Source organism: Chenopodium quinoa, unplaced genomic scaffold, assembly GCF_001683475.1.
Source record: "Chenopodium quinoa cultivar QQ74 unplaced genomic scaffold, ASM168347v1, whole genome shotgun sequence".
NCBI classification, from domain to species: Eukaryota; Viridiplantae; Streptophyta; class Magnoliopsida; order Caryophyllales; family Amaranthaceae; genus Chenopodium; species Chenopodium quinoa.
Window position 1 is genome coordinate 7,252,544 of NW_018743850.1, and position 14,729 is coordinate 7,267,272.

General features: G+C 44.5%; 3 protein-coding genes and 1 pseudogene across 3 annotated transcripts; 2 read left to right on the forward strand and 2 right to left on the reverse strand.

Annotated features, from left to right (window-relative positions):
- Positions 1–1,973: 1,973 nt before the first annotated feature.
- Positions 1,974–2,642, reverse strand: LOC110685732 (tropomyosin-2-like). The gene has a single exon (XM_021862254.1). It carries the CDS (start codon positions 2,640–2,642, stop codon positions 1,974–1,976), a length of 669 nt encoding a protein of 222 aa, XP_021717946.1.
- Positions 2,643–5,900: 3,258 nt separating this feature from the next.
- Positions 5,901–8,877, reverse strand: LOC110685733 (PKS-NRPS hybrid synthetase CHGG_01239-like). The gene is made up of 4 exons (XM_021862255.1): positions 8,806–8,877; positions 7,102–8,301; positions 6,405–6,993; positions 5,901–6,277 (listed from the first exon to the last, which is right to left on the reverse strand). Exons 1-4 carry the CDS (start codon positions 8,875–8,877, stop codon positions 5,901–5,903), a joined length of 2,238 nt encoding a protein of 745 aa, XP_021717947.1.
- A 963-nt stretch (positions 8,878–9,840) lies between these two features.
- LOC110686184 lies at positions 9,841–13,224 on the forward strand (annotated as a pseudogene).
- A 410-nt stretch (positions 13,225–13,634) lies between these two features.
- LOC110686185 lies at positions 13,635–14,494 on the forward strand. Its single transcript, XM_021862776.1, has one exon. The coding sequence runs from the start codon at positions 13,926–13,928 to the stop codon at positions 14,418–14,420; it is 495 nt and encodes a 164-aa protein (XP_021718468.1). The 5' UTR covers positions 13,635–13,925; the 3' UTR covers positions 14,421–14,494.
- Positions 14,495–14,729: the final 235 nt, after the last annotated feature.

Sequence of the window (14,729 nt, forward strand, 5' to 3'; positions counted from 1 at the left end):
AGCAACCCCAAACTTGCAGCCGGCTCACTTTTTGGAAGGACAGTCGGTACTCAGTACCGCCGCCTGACTCTCTAAGAGCAGGCCTAAACATTTGGTCTAGGCCATAATTTATTCAGGGGTATGCTTGCAAAAGCCCAACCGGTGAATGGACATCCTAATCTAGCGTGATTCTTTTGCGAAGTCCCGACCGGTAATTCAGTATAAACCGACTGGCTCCCGAATCTAATGTTGGCACTTAGTGTATATTCGAGCTATATCATATGGATAGTCGCCTGGCTTGCAAAGACCCAGACCGCTATCCAGGGTCAATTACCCAGACGCCATCCGGTTTGGTTTTGGGTCGAAATTTCTTCGCCTAGTTTGCGAAGACCCAGACGACAGTGTTACCGGTGGGGTCTTCTTGGCAACCCTTGCAAATTTCTTCGCCTAGTTTGCGAAGACCCAGACGGCAGTGTTACCGGTGGGGTCTTCTTGGCAACCCTTGCAAATTTCTTCGCCTAGTTTGCGAAGACCCAGACGGCAGTGTTACCGGTGGGGTCTTCTTGGCAACCCTTGCAAATTTCTTCGCCTAGTTTGCAAAGACCCAGACGGCAGTGTTACCGGTGGGGTCTTCTTGGAAACCCTTGCAAATTTCTTCGCCTAGTTTGCGAAGACCCAGACGGCAGTGTTACCGGTGGGGTCTTCTTGGCAACCCTTGCAAATTCCTTCGCCTAGTTTGCGAAGACCCAGACGGCAGTGTTACCGGTGGGGTCTTCTTGGCAACCCTTGCAAATTCCTTCGCCTAGTTTGCGAAGACCCAGACGGCAGTGTTACCGGTGGGTCTTCTTGGCAACCCTTGCAAATTTCTTCGCCTAGTTTGCGAAGACCCAGACGGCAGTGTTACCGGTGGGGTCTTCTTGGCAACCCTTGCAAATTTCTTCGCCTAGTTTGCGAAGACCCAGACGGCAGTGTTACCGGTGGGGTCTTCTTGGCAACCCTTGCAAATTTCTTCGCCTAGTTTGCGAAGACCCAGACGGCAGTGTTACCGGTGGGGTCTTCTTGGCAACCCTTGCAAATTTCTTCGCCTAGTTTGCGAAGACCCAGACGGCAGTGTTACCGGTGGGGTCTTCTTGGAAACCCTTGCAAATTTCTTCGCCTAGTTTGCGAAGACCTAGACGGCAGTGTTACCGGTGGGGTCTTCTTGGCAACCCTTGCAAATTTCTTCGCCTAGTTTGCGAAGACCCAGACGGCAGTGTTACCGGTGGGGTCTTCTTGGCAACCCTTGCAAATTCCTTCGCCTAGTTTGCGAAGACCCAGACGGCAGTGTTACCGGTGGGGTCTTCTTGGCAACCCTTGCAAATTTCTTCGCCTAGTTTGCGAAGACCCAGACGGCAGTGTTACCGGTGGGGTCTTCTTGGCAACCCTTGCAAATTTCTTCGCCTAGTTTGCGAAGACCCAGACGGCAGTGTTACCGGTGGGGTCTTCTTGGCAACCCTTGCAAATTTCTTCGCCTAGTTTGCGAAGACCCAGACGGCAGTGTTATCGGTGGGGTCTTCTTGGCAACCCTTGCAAATTTCTTCGCCTAGTTTGCGAAGACCCAGACGGCAGTGTTACCGGTGGGGTCTTCTTGGCAACCCTTGCAAATTTCTTCGCCTAGTTTGCGAAGACCCAGACGGCAGTGTTCCCGGTGGGGTCTTCTTGGCAACCCTAGTAAATTTCTTCGCCTAGTTGGAGAAGACCCAAGCGGTAGTGTTACCGGCGGGGTTCTTTTGGTTATCCTCGCAGAAATATGTACAAAAAAAAATAACAAGAATTCTAGTATTGAAGTGCAGAAACATAAAAAGCATTCAAAAGCCGGCTCAGCCGGTGAAAATGTTAATATTCAAAATAAAAATTATTACAGCTTAGCCCATCTCATCCGGTGCTATTATAAGATAATACAAGGCGCGCAGGCCGGGAAGTAGTTGCTACTCCAGGCGAACAGTGAACCGGTCCTATTCCGGTTGGTTCTGGGTTGGATCAGGGTGAGCGGCTGCGTCGGCTTCAGGAACGACTTCCTCCTCTTCAGCAGCCTCCGCCTGCCGTCGCGCAATCTCCTCCCTAACCCAAGCGTCATAGGGTCCGGGCCCCGGCTCATTCGCCTCCTCGGCCAAAATGGCAAGATCAGAATATTTGAAGGCGAGTTCCCAGACGGTGAAGTCCGCCTCCGGGTGGATGAGGGAAAACGCCCGTTGCATCCGGTTTGCACACTCATGCTCATTCTCTTCAATGAGCCTCTCTTGCTCCGACTCCAAGGTGGCCTTGAAGTTCTCATTGGCAGCAGTCGCCTCTTTGCGCAGGCGCTCATTCTCTTTGGCAAGGCGGCCATTTTCAGTCTCCGCCTTGCTCAGCCGTTGGAGGGGCTCTGTCTGTTCCTCCAACTTTTTATTGGCATCATCCAGGGACGCCTGCAGTTGGTCAACTTGGTTTTTCAGCTGATCAATCTGCTGTTGGAGGGCCTTGGTCTTCTCCGCCTGTTCCATGCGTATAGATTTAGATTCTAAGCCATGCATGTACAAAGAGTAGTCAGCAACATTATGGGCGTCATCAACAGCCCGTTTGCTTCTCCTTACCTCCTCAGACTTGCGGGTATAAGCTCGTTTGAGCCCCTCTACGCGCAGCATAGCCTGCAAAAATACAGCCGGTTAATACTGCATATTTAAAAATGCACGTCAAGAAAATTACCGCATGGTTGTTGGAGCATACGTCGGCCAGGTCGACCAGCACCCGGTCGGCATTAAAGGAGTTGATCCCAGGGATCGCCTCCTTCTCGTCCCTGGGGACGGCTTTCAGCATGGCCCGGGCATATTGTGCCCCGTCCGGCCAGCGGGGAGAATTATCTGCACCAGAAACAGACGGTGAGAAACTCGCATATGCTCTGCCTATAGATTGCCGGCTGATTGGAGAATCCCCCGGCTGCGATCGAGACTGTGAATTAGACTTGACCCGCATGGGCAGATCAAGCAGTGTAAGGTCGAAGTTACCTTGGCGGCCCGAACGGCCTTCAGAGGGACCGGTTGCGGTCCTCAATGGGATGGCAGAAAGCACATCCGCAGATCCAGGCCCGCCTGGGACCTTTATTGATTTGCCGCCGGTAGTTTGCCGGTCGGCTGTCTTCTGCACCTTGGATGCAGACTCTTGTTGGGTCGGCGGAGGCCTGACCTGTTTTTGAAGGGACCGGGGCATCTGCTTCCCGTCCTGTAAACGAGAAAAATATAAGTTATGGGATAAAAGGATTGAAATAAACGAGAAGGATCAGACGGTTATACCTTCTTCGCCGCCTGGGCAGCAAGTTTTTTCTCGAGATTGGCTTTCCGGATGTCGGCAGCCGACCTAGCCGGTGTCTTCTCGGTGGGCAGCATTTTCTTGGCTTCTTCTGCAGAGGAAGGCACACGGTTAGAATAATAAATAAGCAAGGAAATAAAAGCATCCGGTTCGAAAGAAACCGGCTGAGTTCCGAATACATACGTTTTTTAAACATGCTGCTTAGACCACAAGCGGACAAGAAGCATTCGTCCCTAAAAAATTCATGTTTGGGCACCCAGTTTCTAGGTACCCTTACTATCTCTCCGGATGAGAGGGTGTCAGGAACTAACTCAAAAAACCCGGAGTCAAGGATGGTCTCTCTATCATCCTCCGGGACAGGGGGCAGGCAGCACTTGGTCCCCAAGAGTTCTGGTTTCCGGTTGTAGATCCGGAATTCTCTGTTCTCTGCCGTAGTTGGGGCCTTAACCAAGTAGAACCGGTGCTTCCAGTCCGACCATTTGGATGGCTTGTCCAAGGTCATAAGGTATTTGGGCTGGGTGGTCAAGGTATACCAGGCTCTCCAGCCGCCTGGGCTCCTACTCAAGTAATGCATGTGGGCAAACGCCTCCCAGCCGGGGTTGAGGCCCTGCATCTCGCAGGCGGCGATATACCCTAAAATATTTACCCATGAGTTGGGGGTTAATTGCCAGAGACCTAGGCCATACCTCCTAAGTATGGCTTTTATTGTGTCGTGGAGAGGGAAGCGGACTCCGGCCACGAAGGCCGCCTCGTAGCACCCAAACCAAGCGTTCGCGTTCGGTTGTCCATCCTCCCACCATATTGTTCCCAGAGCAGCCGGGATTTTTATTGAATAGTCACCCCCCAGCGGCCGCCGTTTGATAAAATCTGGCAGCGCAGCCCGCATGAGCTCGCGGTCCTTAGAGGAGACGGCGATCATGAGAGGATCGTTCCTATTGTCCCAAGAAGGCCTCTCCGCCTCCTCGCTATCCTCAGATTCGGTTAAGTAGCTGCTACTGCTACTTTGAACGTGACCGGCATCAGAGCCGGCTGGGGAGTTGGAGACCTCCTCATCAGAGCCTACCTGCTCTCTGGTCTCCTGGAGGGGAGCACTCTCTTCGTTTAAAATGCTATCACCCGGGGTGCTAGGAGCACCCCCGGGTGAGCCTCTCTGCTCTACCTCTCCTTGCTCTACTTCACCGCCTGAAGCTGGGACCTCAGGCGGCTGCTCATCTGAGCTCCCACTTCTGTAGTTGGGATCTCTGGCAGTAGACCGGATTCTGGCCATTGTGTCCTGCACAGACACAGAGTCGGTCGATATGGGTGTTGAAAAAGGGTTGTCCCAAAGAACAGAGGCGGCAGACCCAGTTCCAGACTCAGCCGTACTAATAAACCGGCTGAGTTCACAGCTAGGTTCCGGGTATGGGTATAAGGGGTCCATCTACTTATGGGACCAATGAACAAAAATGCGAGTAAAAGACTCAAACGGAAATACATGAAAAAGCTAGAAAGAATAGAGACGGTACCTAGAAGAAAATCTGGAAATTCTTTGGGATGCTTGCGAAGACGCAGGCGGTTCAAAATCCGGCTGGGTTTCTATGATTACCCTCTCGAAAACCTCTGGCTAGCTTGCAACGACCCAGACGGTCTGTAGACCGGTTGCTCCCAACGAATCTCAACTCCGAATGCTCTCAACTCTCAAATTGCCGGCTGCTCTCAAATTTTCAGAAATTTGGCAAAGTTTGTAAATGAGAGCTCGGGGGACATCTTCTCCTATTTATAGAATTTGTCCCAGAAGGTGAAAAGTCGTGACTCTTCGCCTTCTGCTTTTCCATCCTTCAAAAAAAAAAAAAAAAAAAAACCTTTCACCGGCGCCACGTGGCACCCTGCCACGTCAGCACCAGTGAGGGGCAAATGTTTGGGGTAAAAATACCCTAAACACGTGGCCCAATGGCCTAGTGACACGTGGCATCCAGCCGTTGGTCAGCAGTGCTCCAATCCTCTGCTGACACGTGTCCTCTAAACCCTAAAAGGGAAACCATCCCTTCCCCACTATAAATAGTGGAAGGACCCTCATTAATGGGGGGCTGGAACATTTGTTGTTCACATTGAATACTCCTCAAAAAGAAAAACATTTACCCCGAGCAATATTAATTGCAGAATTCTCCCATTACGCGAGAAGTAACTTCCACATTACGTGCATTCTACCTCCCGTATCTTTACTAACTTGATCGTCGGAGGCGGAGCTCCTACCCCCAGGAGACTTCGTGATTTTGCAGGCACAGGCGTCGAAGGGCATTCTTGGAATTGTAACTCTCCCGCAGGACACATCAAAAAACCCCGAAACACTTCTGTACTCGACTTGACCAGCTGGGTGACTATGAGGTATAAGTAGATACGTAATTACTATTTGTCTTATATTGATTTTATTTACAGTTGATTTACAGATATAACTAATTTGCAGGTATGTTGGTTGCCATACGGTGCTTTTCCTGCACAACAGGTGCCTAGGACTATGTTTACTGGATGTATTCGCTATCGAGGCATCATAGAACCATATATGCCCGATCGAGTTGTTCGACAGTTGGGGTTTATACAGGAGATTCCCTGTGACATGATTAGGCCTGATGATACATGACATTCCATATTGTGGCAATAGCAAACAAATCCTGCTGTGCTACCATCCAATGCTCCTGTCCACACGCATCACCATCCCATCTGATCCGGTCTACCTCCCTCTGCAGTCCTGAACCAAACTGTTGACCCCATATGTCGTAGTAAATCATGCTGTACAACCAAGGATGAGAACCAACCTCATTTGCGATATGATGTCGAACCAACCGCAATTCCTCCTGATCTCCGTAACAAAAATCTGCTACGCAACGAAATTCGCAATTCCCATCTCCACTTATGTCCTTAACACCTACGACGTAAGGCCACATGATGTTGGGAATCGCGTAGCTGTATCTACATTGTCGCATGTCGAACCCGGTACCTACAAAATAAAAAACATAATATGACATATAATTAAGTTATTACACAAAATAAATTAAAATATACGATGTATGAAAACATTATATAATTATATCGATAATCATCTATATCAAATGGGGGTGGTCTACTTCTAGATCGATTATCTCGCCCATTACGCTGAACATGCTCAAAAAACGAACGATCTCGCCTGTTCCTTCTCTTGGGAGGTCGTCCCCTTACTCGAGGATTGACTTGAGGCTCCTGAAGGTCATCGTAGTTAGGATCCGTCTCACCCTCAATCACTCGAGACACGTGCCTAAGCATCACAGGGTCGCTGGCAATAACCTGATCAATAAGGGTGCGGAAATGAGCTCGATCCTCATCATTTTCATCAACTATATCAGGAATGTCAACACCCGCTCCAATGACAAGGGTCCTCCAATATGGATGAATGTCCTTCGTATACAACCCCTTCCCTGCAGTAATCGAGTCATATATTTGGCACGCACAAGGTAACCCGTGGGTAGTACGTAGAGCACACCCACAACGTCGATGGACATCCGTACTCAACCCTCGCATCATGTTCGTCTCACCAAGAAGAATAGACAGACAATAGTGGGATACCTTTCCGTTCAGCTGATGCAAAGGCTTATGCTTGTACTTTTGACCATGAGTTGCTCTACATGCCTCTAACCCATTACGAATGGCTATGATCTGGTTTTCAATCGAGCAGTGCACCTAAGACCAAACTGTGTCTAAAGAACCTGTAGAACTGTTAATCCAACATTTCAATGCCGAATGCTGGCTCTCAACCCTGCAGTTGTTAACATTGCCGAAGTGCAGTACCTGATTTGTCCAAAACATCACAAACTTCTCCTTGTGTATGAGCCAAGTGTCCACAACATAGTTAATCACTTTCGGCCATCGACTCCACTTGGTTTTCAGCTCTACAAGCTCTCTTTCATATGCCTCTTCAGATGTAGCATTAATCACATGCCTCCACCTCCCATTTTTGAACTTGGCACCAATCTCCTTCTTTTTTTCAAACATGGAAGTAAACTTCGCCTCAACATCTTTGTTAATATGCCACACACACAACATGTGTCTTGTATTTGGAAACACGCTCTTCAACGCTGCACAAAGACCAAGCTCCCTATCTGTCAGTAGTACCGACGGCTCTCTATGATGACCAATCAACAACCTCAAGCACTGAAGCACCCACCGATAACTTTCTTCGGACTCCGACCTCATGAATGCGTATGTAACAAGAAAGTTCTGATTTGTCGGTGTGACCCCAACAATCTCAAAGAATGGCATGCCGTATCGGTTCTTCTTGTAAGTGGAATCCATACCTATCACGTACGGGTATGTGCGCAACAAATTTGTCATGATCGGGTGTGCCATGAAAGCATATTGCAACACATTGTTGGAATCAGTCATAACCCAAGTAAGGTATTTTCTCTGTCTGGCCAAATGAAGCACCTGGTGAACCACCTCTCTTCCCTCGAATCGCTCCATTCTGATATTACTTCTGCAGTTGTAGACATGCCTGATGTTTGGATGGTCTCCGGGAAACTTTTCTACAAGAGTTATCATGATATGCCGAGGTGGAACCTGTGCCTGAGTCATGTCACGAACTACCTGCTTAGCAGCAAGACTAAGACCGCTGATTTGTCGATGTCCCTCAGGATACACAACCAAAGAATGATTGTGAGTGTCGTTCAAGCAATTGAGCTTCCAACCACTTACTACTCTGACATACTCAACCTTGAGTCTGAAGGGACAACTGTTTGCCTTGCTTTTCGTGTCTTTGCGTATCGTGTTCATCATGTCTCTTATCATGCTCTTTTTTCCACGATCACAACTCACATATCGATACGACCGACCACTCCGATCGGTCTTGTAAGAAGCCTTCACTAACATAAATCCGAGCGGGCGACAAACATTTTGTGCCCACAGAACGGCATCCTCAAAACTCGGAAACACAGTGTCTGTCAAAAAATGTATGCTATAATCCACACCATCACCATCCTCGGACTCAGAATCCTATAATAATAATAATAACAATAAAAACAAAATTAATAAAAGTTGACAAACAACAAAAACACAACTAATAATAATAACAACTAATAATAATACTTCTAACAATACACAACTAATTATAATAACAATTAATTATAATAATACTTCAAAATTAATAAAAAATTCGAAATTTCCAGGCAAACGCCCAAAATTTTCGAAAAACCTAGGCTGAAACGCCTAGTTTTTTCGAACACCCTAGGATATTCCAAAAAAACTAGGCGTTTCAGCCTAGGTTTTTCGAAATTTCTGGGCGTTTGCCTTGAAATTTCCTAAACAGAAAATTAAATATTCGGAAATTCAAAAAAAAAGAAAACGCCTAGTTTTTTTCGGAATATCCTAGGGTGTTCGAAAAAAACTAGGCGTTTCAACCTAGGTTATTCGATTTTTTTGGGCGTTTGCCTGGAAATTTCATAAACTGAAAATTATATATTCGGAATTTCGAAAAAAAAAAAAATTAAATAATCGTACCGATTCCGTACAGTCCGACGAGCCTCCGGCAACCAACGTGGGTGGTGTTTCCGGCCTTTCGTTGTCTTCCATGGGATCCAACGAATTAGGTTTTGCAAAATTTAAATTATTTGTTTGATTTTGAAAATTACAGTGGTTGGTGGTTCAACGTGATTGTTGGTGGCCGGTGTGAGCACTAGGGAGAACGGTAAAAAATTATATGTAGGGTAAAAGTGTTAAGTTTATGTAAAAATAACTATTTCATAATATTTTTATAACAAGGCTACGTACGTCATTTTAGGTTATATTGCGGGCGTTAGTTAGAGATTCGAGGACGACGTTTAGCATTCCATTAATCATATGTACTTCCTCCGTTTTTTTTATAATTGCAATAGTTTCAACTTTTACATTATTCATGTGTTTCTCTTTGACTAGCTTTAATGGTTTGTACTTAAATAAAAATATAGTCATGTGAAATCTTATTATATTCGTCTCGATTTATATAATTTTAATACCAAATATTTATACATTTACATAGTGATAATTAAAGATATTAACGATTAAAAACATTCATCAGCAAATGTGAAAAGAAAATTTTTGCTACTAATATAAAAAAAAAAACCAGAAAAGTATGTGTTTTTTCAACCTCTATAGTATTGCACATTTGCTAAATTGCTAATGCCTAATAGTGGACTTGACTTCTTTTTATTCAAAAAGCCAAGAAGCCAACAGTGGTGGGACAATTCAACACTTTGGCGGTGAATTTATGAGAAAAAAAGAGTGGCATTCCCGTAATTCCAACAAACAACAAGGTCAATTCCCAAACCACCCCGATATTTCACCAATTTCCAACCATTTACACCGCACAAAGACGCGTATACCAATCAAACTCCTTCTTAATCAAGAAACAAACACACCCACTCTCAATCGTCACCACTCATTCCTCCATGTCACCGATCCACTCCTCCTCAATCCAACGGCCACAATACCCTCTACCCAAACCCTAACCCGGCCCGCCACATTCCTCCATCTCCCTCCCGTTGGGGTTTATCTCCTAGAGAGAGAGTTCTAGAGAGAGAAACTTTTCATACAAAACAAAAACTCACCATTTTTTAGAGAGAGAAAAAAATTAATTTCATAGAACATCATCTTCTTTCTTCCCTCTGCTAAAAAACCTGAAATTTAGGGTTTTTAAACGAATCACACTGTACCCAGAATTAGGGTTTTCAACTTCCTAATTGCAAAAATAAAATTAAAAAAAAAACGTTTCTTTGAAAAAATTGGAGTTTTCATATTTAAAATCCCTAATTTTATTTTTATGAGAGATAATTTATAAAAAATTGGAAAAATAGTTGATAGTTGTTGGATGGACGAGATCTGGGAGAGGGCGGTGGTAACGGCGTTAGACGGGCAAACGGATTACGGTGCAACGAAAAGCTTAACCCTAGACGGAGCCGTTAAGTGTTTTGCACGGGCGTTTACCAGCACCATCAGTAATTGGAGAAGTTCCAGAATCTTCAGCATCTTTCGCTTGCTAGTATTGGAGTATCATCGCTTGAGCAGTTTCCTAGGTTGGGTAGTTTGCAGAAACTTATACTTTCAGATAATAGGATTTCTTCGGGTTTAGAGTATCTTGTTGAAGCGGGTCTTGATTCGTTGAGAGACCTTGATTTGTCGAATAATAGGATTCAGTATATTGAGGATCTTGCGCCATTAGCTGGGTTGAAGCTTGTTTCGCTTGATTTGTATGAGTGTCCTGTTACTAGGATTAAGGATTATAGGGCGAGGGTGTTTGGGTTGATTAAGTCGTTGAAGTATTTGGATAAGATGGATGCTGAGGAGAATGAGAGGCTCGAAAGCGATGACGAGGAGGAGGAGGATGATGAGGAGGAGGAGCAGGAGGAGGAGGATGATCCGGGAGTGGGGAGGTTGATTGGGGATGGAGATGGGGAGGAGAGGGGTTATAGGATGACGAATGGGCATAGTGGGGGCGGTGCCGGGGATGGGATTGTTGATGTGGATGAGGATGAGGAGAGTGATGCCGATGAGGAGGAGGCGGAGATGGAGGTTTTCGAGGAGGAGGGAGAATGGTGGGGGGTTGCATAATGGGAGGGAGAACGGGTTTAGAGTAGAGGCGGCTGGGGAGGTGGATGGGGAGGATGAGGATGAGGAGGATGACGGCGAGGAGGAGGAGGATGTTGAGGAGATTGATGAGGATGATGGGGAGGAAGAGGAGGATGTGGTTGAGGTTCATGATATTGTAGATAGTGATGATGATGATGATGGGGATGAGGAGTTTGACGAGGATGATGATGATGATGATGAGGAGGAGGAGGATGAGGTTGAGGAGGTTGATAATGATGAGGTTGAGGCTGCGGAGCCAGAGAGTGTTAGTAGATTGACTAGTACTGATGGAGAGATTGATGGACATGAACAAGGGGAGGATGAGGATGATGAAGATGATAATGGGGAGACTGGAGAGGAGGAGCTTGATGTTGAAGATGAGGGAGAATCGGATGATGACGAGGGTGAGGATGAGGTATAACTCACTGACCTTTGGTTTAAGTGCCTGTGTATGCTGTTTTTTGCTTATTATTTGCTCGATTTCCTCTGATATATGCAGTGCGCGTTTTAGGTACTTAGTGAGATGTGTAGCTGAGTCTTTGTTGTCTGTATGTTAGCTAAGGTTGCTATTTTTTCCGTTAAGGGGGTGATGCATGCTGTAATCTGTAGTTGTGGTGATGCTAACCTCTGTTTATAGTGCTTGCGATCGTTTCCAAAATTTTGTAGAAGCTGTAGTTGTTCATGTGGCTTCAGGCCTCTGTGTGTTTTACTTTCTGTTAGTTATGTGTGTGTTATATTTTGCTAGTTAATCCGAGGAAGAAAAGAAAGAAAAATGGCTATAGTATGACTAGGGAGATTTCTGTTGGTTATACCAATTTACCTATTGGTGATTAAAAAATTTAACCTTTTCTTGTATAATACGTTGTGCTACATGCAGCTTTGAACTTGAGAAAGGATGTTAACTTCAAAAATTATTGGAAGTCTAAGTTGGATGTTTTTTGAGAGATGTGATTTCTGTTGGTTTTTCTGTCTTTCGTTTAACTGGCTCTATAATCATCTGGTGCGGTGTTGAGTTATTCGTTGTTGATGTTTCATATTTCTTGAGAGCTCTAATCTTGTTTGTATTCTTGAGTGTTGTTTGAACGATCTAAAATTGGGGACTGATAAATGGTTTGATATCAAAGGTTGCTTGGGGTGATCCTTTTATGCTTGGGTTAGTTTTAGTTCTTCATTGCATCTTTTGATCTTTTTTCTTCTGTGTGTCTATTTTTTTCCTTTTATTTTTGGGTTTATGACTTTAAGGGTCTTAGCAGGGAATAAAGAGTTGGTGAATTTACTGCTTTTTGAAACTCTACTTGAATGTTCTAAGGTGGTTTTTGGGAGTGCCTTTTCTTTTAAAAAGTGTGTTAATTTTTTCTTTTTTTGGAAAGAAAATTCACTTCTGTCTAGTTGTTTTGATTTGGTGTGCGCCTGTACGATGCCTCTTCACTTCTCAGTATATGTTTCATGATCTGTGATTACCTCTTGTATTAGTCGTCAAGGCCTTTTCTGGGCTGCTTTGTCATTTAACTTGTATGCTGTGTGCGGGTGCTGGTTTGCATTTGATTTTTTGCTGGAGATTTCTAATGTGTTTTCCAGGAAATACATTTTATCTGTGATGATATCGTCCTATTAAGTATTTATAAATCTAATGTTCATGCTGAATCTTGGGTAATTTTTTGCTTGAGTTTGCTCATGAACTGTGTTGCTTTCAATGGCAGGAAGAAGATGGTGAAGAGGGCTACTTGGTACAGCGGGTTAGACAGTCAACAGAGGTTGCAGAAGATAGTGACATGGAAGCTGTAAATGAGGTAGAAGATGCTGTGGATGGTGAGGAAGTTGAAGATGCCGTGGATGGTGAGGAAGTTGAAGATGATGAGGATGATCTAGGGGAAGGGCAGGTGATGGCGCCATCTTCTTCTGAATCAAAAAGGAAGAGAGATGATGATGCTGTTGTCGACAACGATGATGAAGAAGATTCTGATGATGCAGAGAGGCGATCCTCAAAGAAGCGTCAGTGAAGAAGATTTTGCTGGTAGGTTCTTTCATGGTGTGTGTCTAGTGAACAGAGATGGAGAACCTCAAAGTGTATATCTCATTGGTAGGCAGCAGTTCAGTTTTACGAGGTTTTAGACTGTTTTCCTTGGACAGAGTATTTAGGAGGGAAAACTATCCCAGATATGATGGGTTTCTTTTCTTTTCTTTCTTTTTTTTTTTTTTTTTTTATAAAATCTTGTTCAAAAAGTGGTTAGTTATGGTTTTGGCTCCCCTCTTCTATGAAAATAGCCGTTAGTTTGGGTTATTTGAATGACAGTTAAATGATAAGGGTTCATTGTCCTTGTGTTTTCCCCCCAAAATCTTCAGTATATATAAATATTCAAGTTAAAAAAGGGGGAAATTATAGTAGGAACTCCAACAGTCTTTGTTACTACCCGCCTTATTGCTTGTTGAAGCAAATTTTCAATTGGAGATATAAAAAGGCTTCCTTCTTTTAAGATGCTTTCTTTCTCCCTTTGTTGTTAATGTTCACTCTCTCTATGGGCATTTCCGTCTTTTCACATTCTCTCTCTTCGATCATACCCTTGCTCTTTTAATTATGTGTTTTATATTCCCTGTTTAAGTGGCAATCTTGGAGTGTTTTTAACTTTTGCCCCACTTATTTTACAGGTATTATATCATCATATAATTAATCACAGTAATCATGTCATTCATGTGTGCCTCTACCACATGAAGAAAGTCTGGTATATTCTTTGGGCTGGGCTCGTGTGTGGACTTTATAATTGTACTCAATTGGGCCATCTTTTGGGCTAATTACAAGTCTTGTTATACTGTGATTAATGTAATAAATACTCCTATTTGTTGGCAGGGAATCAATAATACTTTCATGTGGTCATGTGCATATAGGATAAGGTTTTAGCAACGAACCAAAATTTGTGGTTTAGTAAAATTGAATAAAAGTGTTTATGTTACGAAGTCATAGTTCCTCTCTCTTCTTTTCCTTTCCCTCTTTCTTGAGTTTTTCCTGCTAACTGCATACTATGTTGCTATCTCCGTCATTCACCACAGTCATCAGGCCACTTAAAGCTCACAACAGCGTGTACACAAGGAATCCTTCACAATGTTTGACGATGATCAAGGTGGTAGCCATGGCGAAGGGTACCAGCAATGAGACTGAAGACGGTGGGATAGTCGAGAAACTAGCTATAGCCGGAGGATTGATTTCGTCTCCGGTGATCGGATGGTCACTCTACACCCTTAAGACAACAGGCTGTGGGCTTCCTCCTGGTCCTGGTGGATCAATAGGGGCTTTGGAGGGGGTTAGCTACTTGGTTGTGTTGGGAATAATCGGCTGGTCTTTGTACACTAAGACAAAGACAGGTTCGGGTCTTCCCAACGGGCCTTTCGGTTTGCTGGGTGCTGTTGAAGGCTTGTCATACTTGAGCTTGCTAGCCATTCTTCTTGTGTTCGGATTACAGTTTGCGCAGAATGGTTCTATTCCTGGGCCCTTACCAGGAGACCAATGTTTTGGCTAACTGTATATATTTATGAATGTATGTATGATCAGTTAAGTATAAATGAAATAGAAAATCTATGTTTTTCTTGTCCATATTTAAGATTATCTGCTAAAGTTTAGATATTAATATATATCTTTTCTGAGAAAAGATACTAATATACTCCGGTATTATTCAAGCACTACTCATATACAGAATACAGTACACCATGTGGAACTTTCACTCAAGAAATCTCCATGTTCTAGATAACCCCTAAACCTGTAACTTTGTTTATAAACTTTAAAGATGGCATCGGCACAACCCACAACACAGCACTGTGGCCTCGAGTCA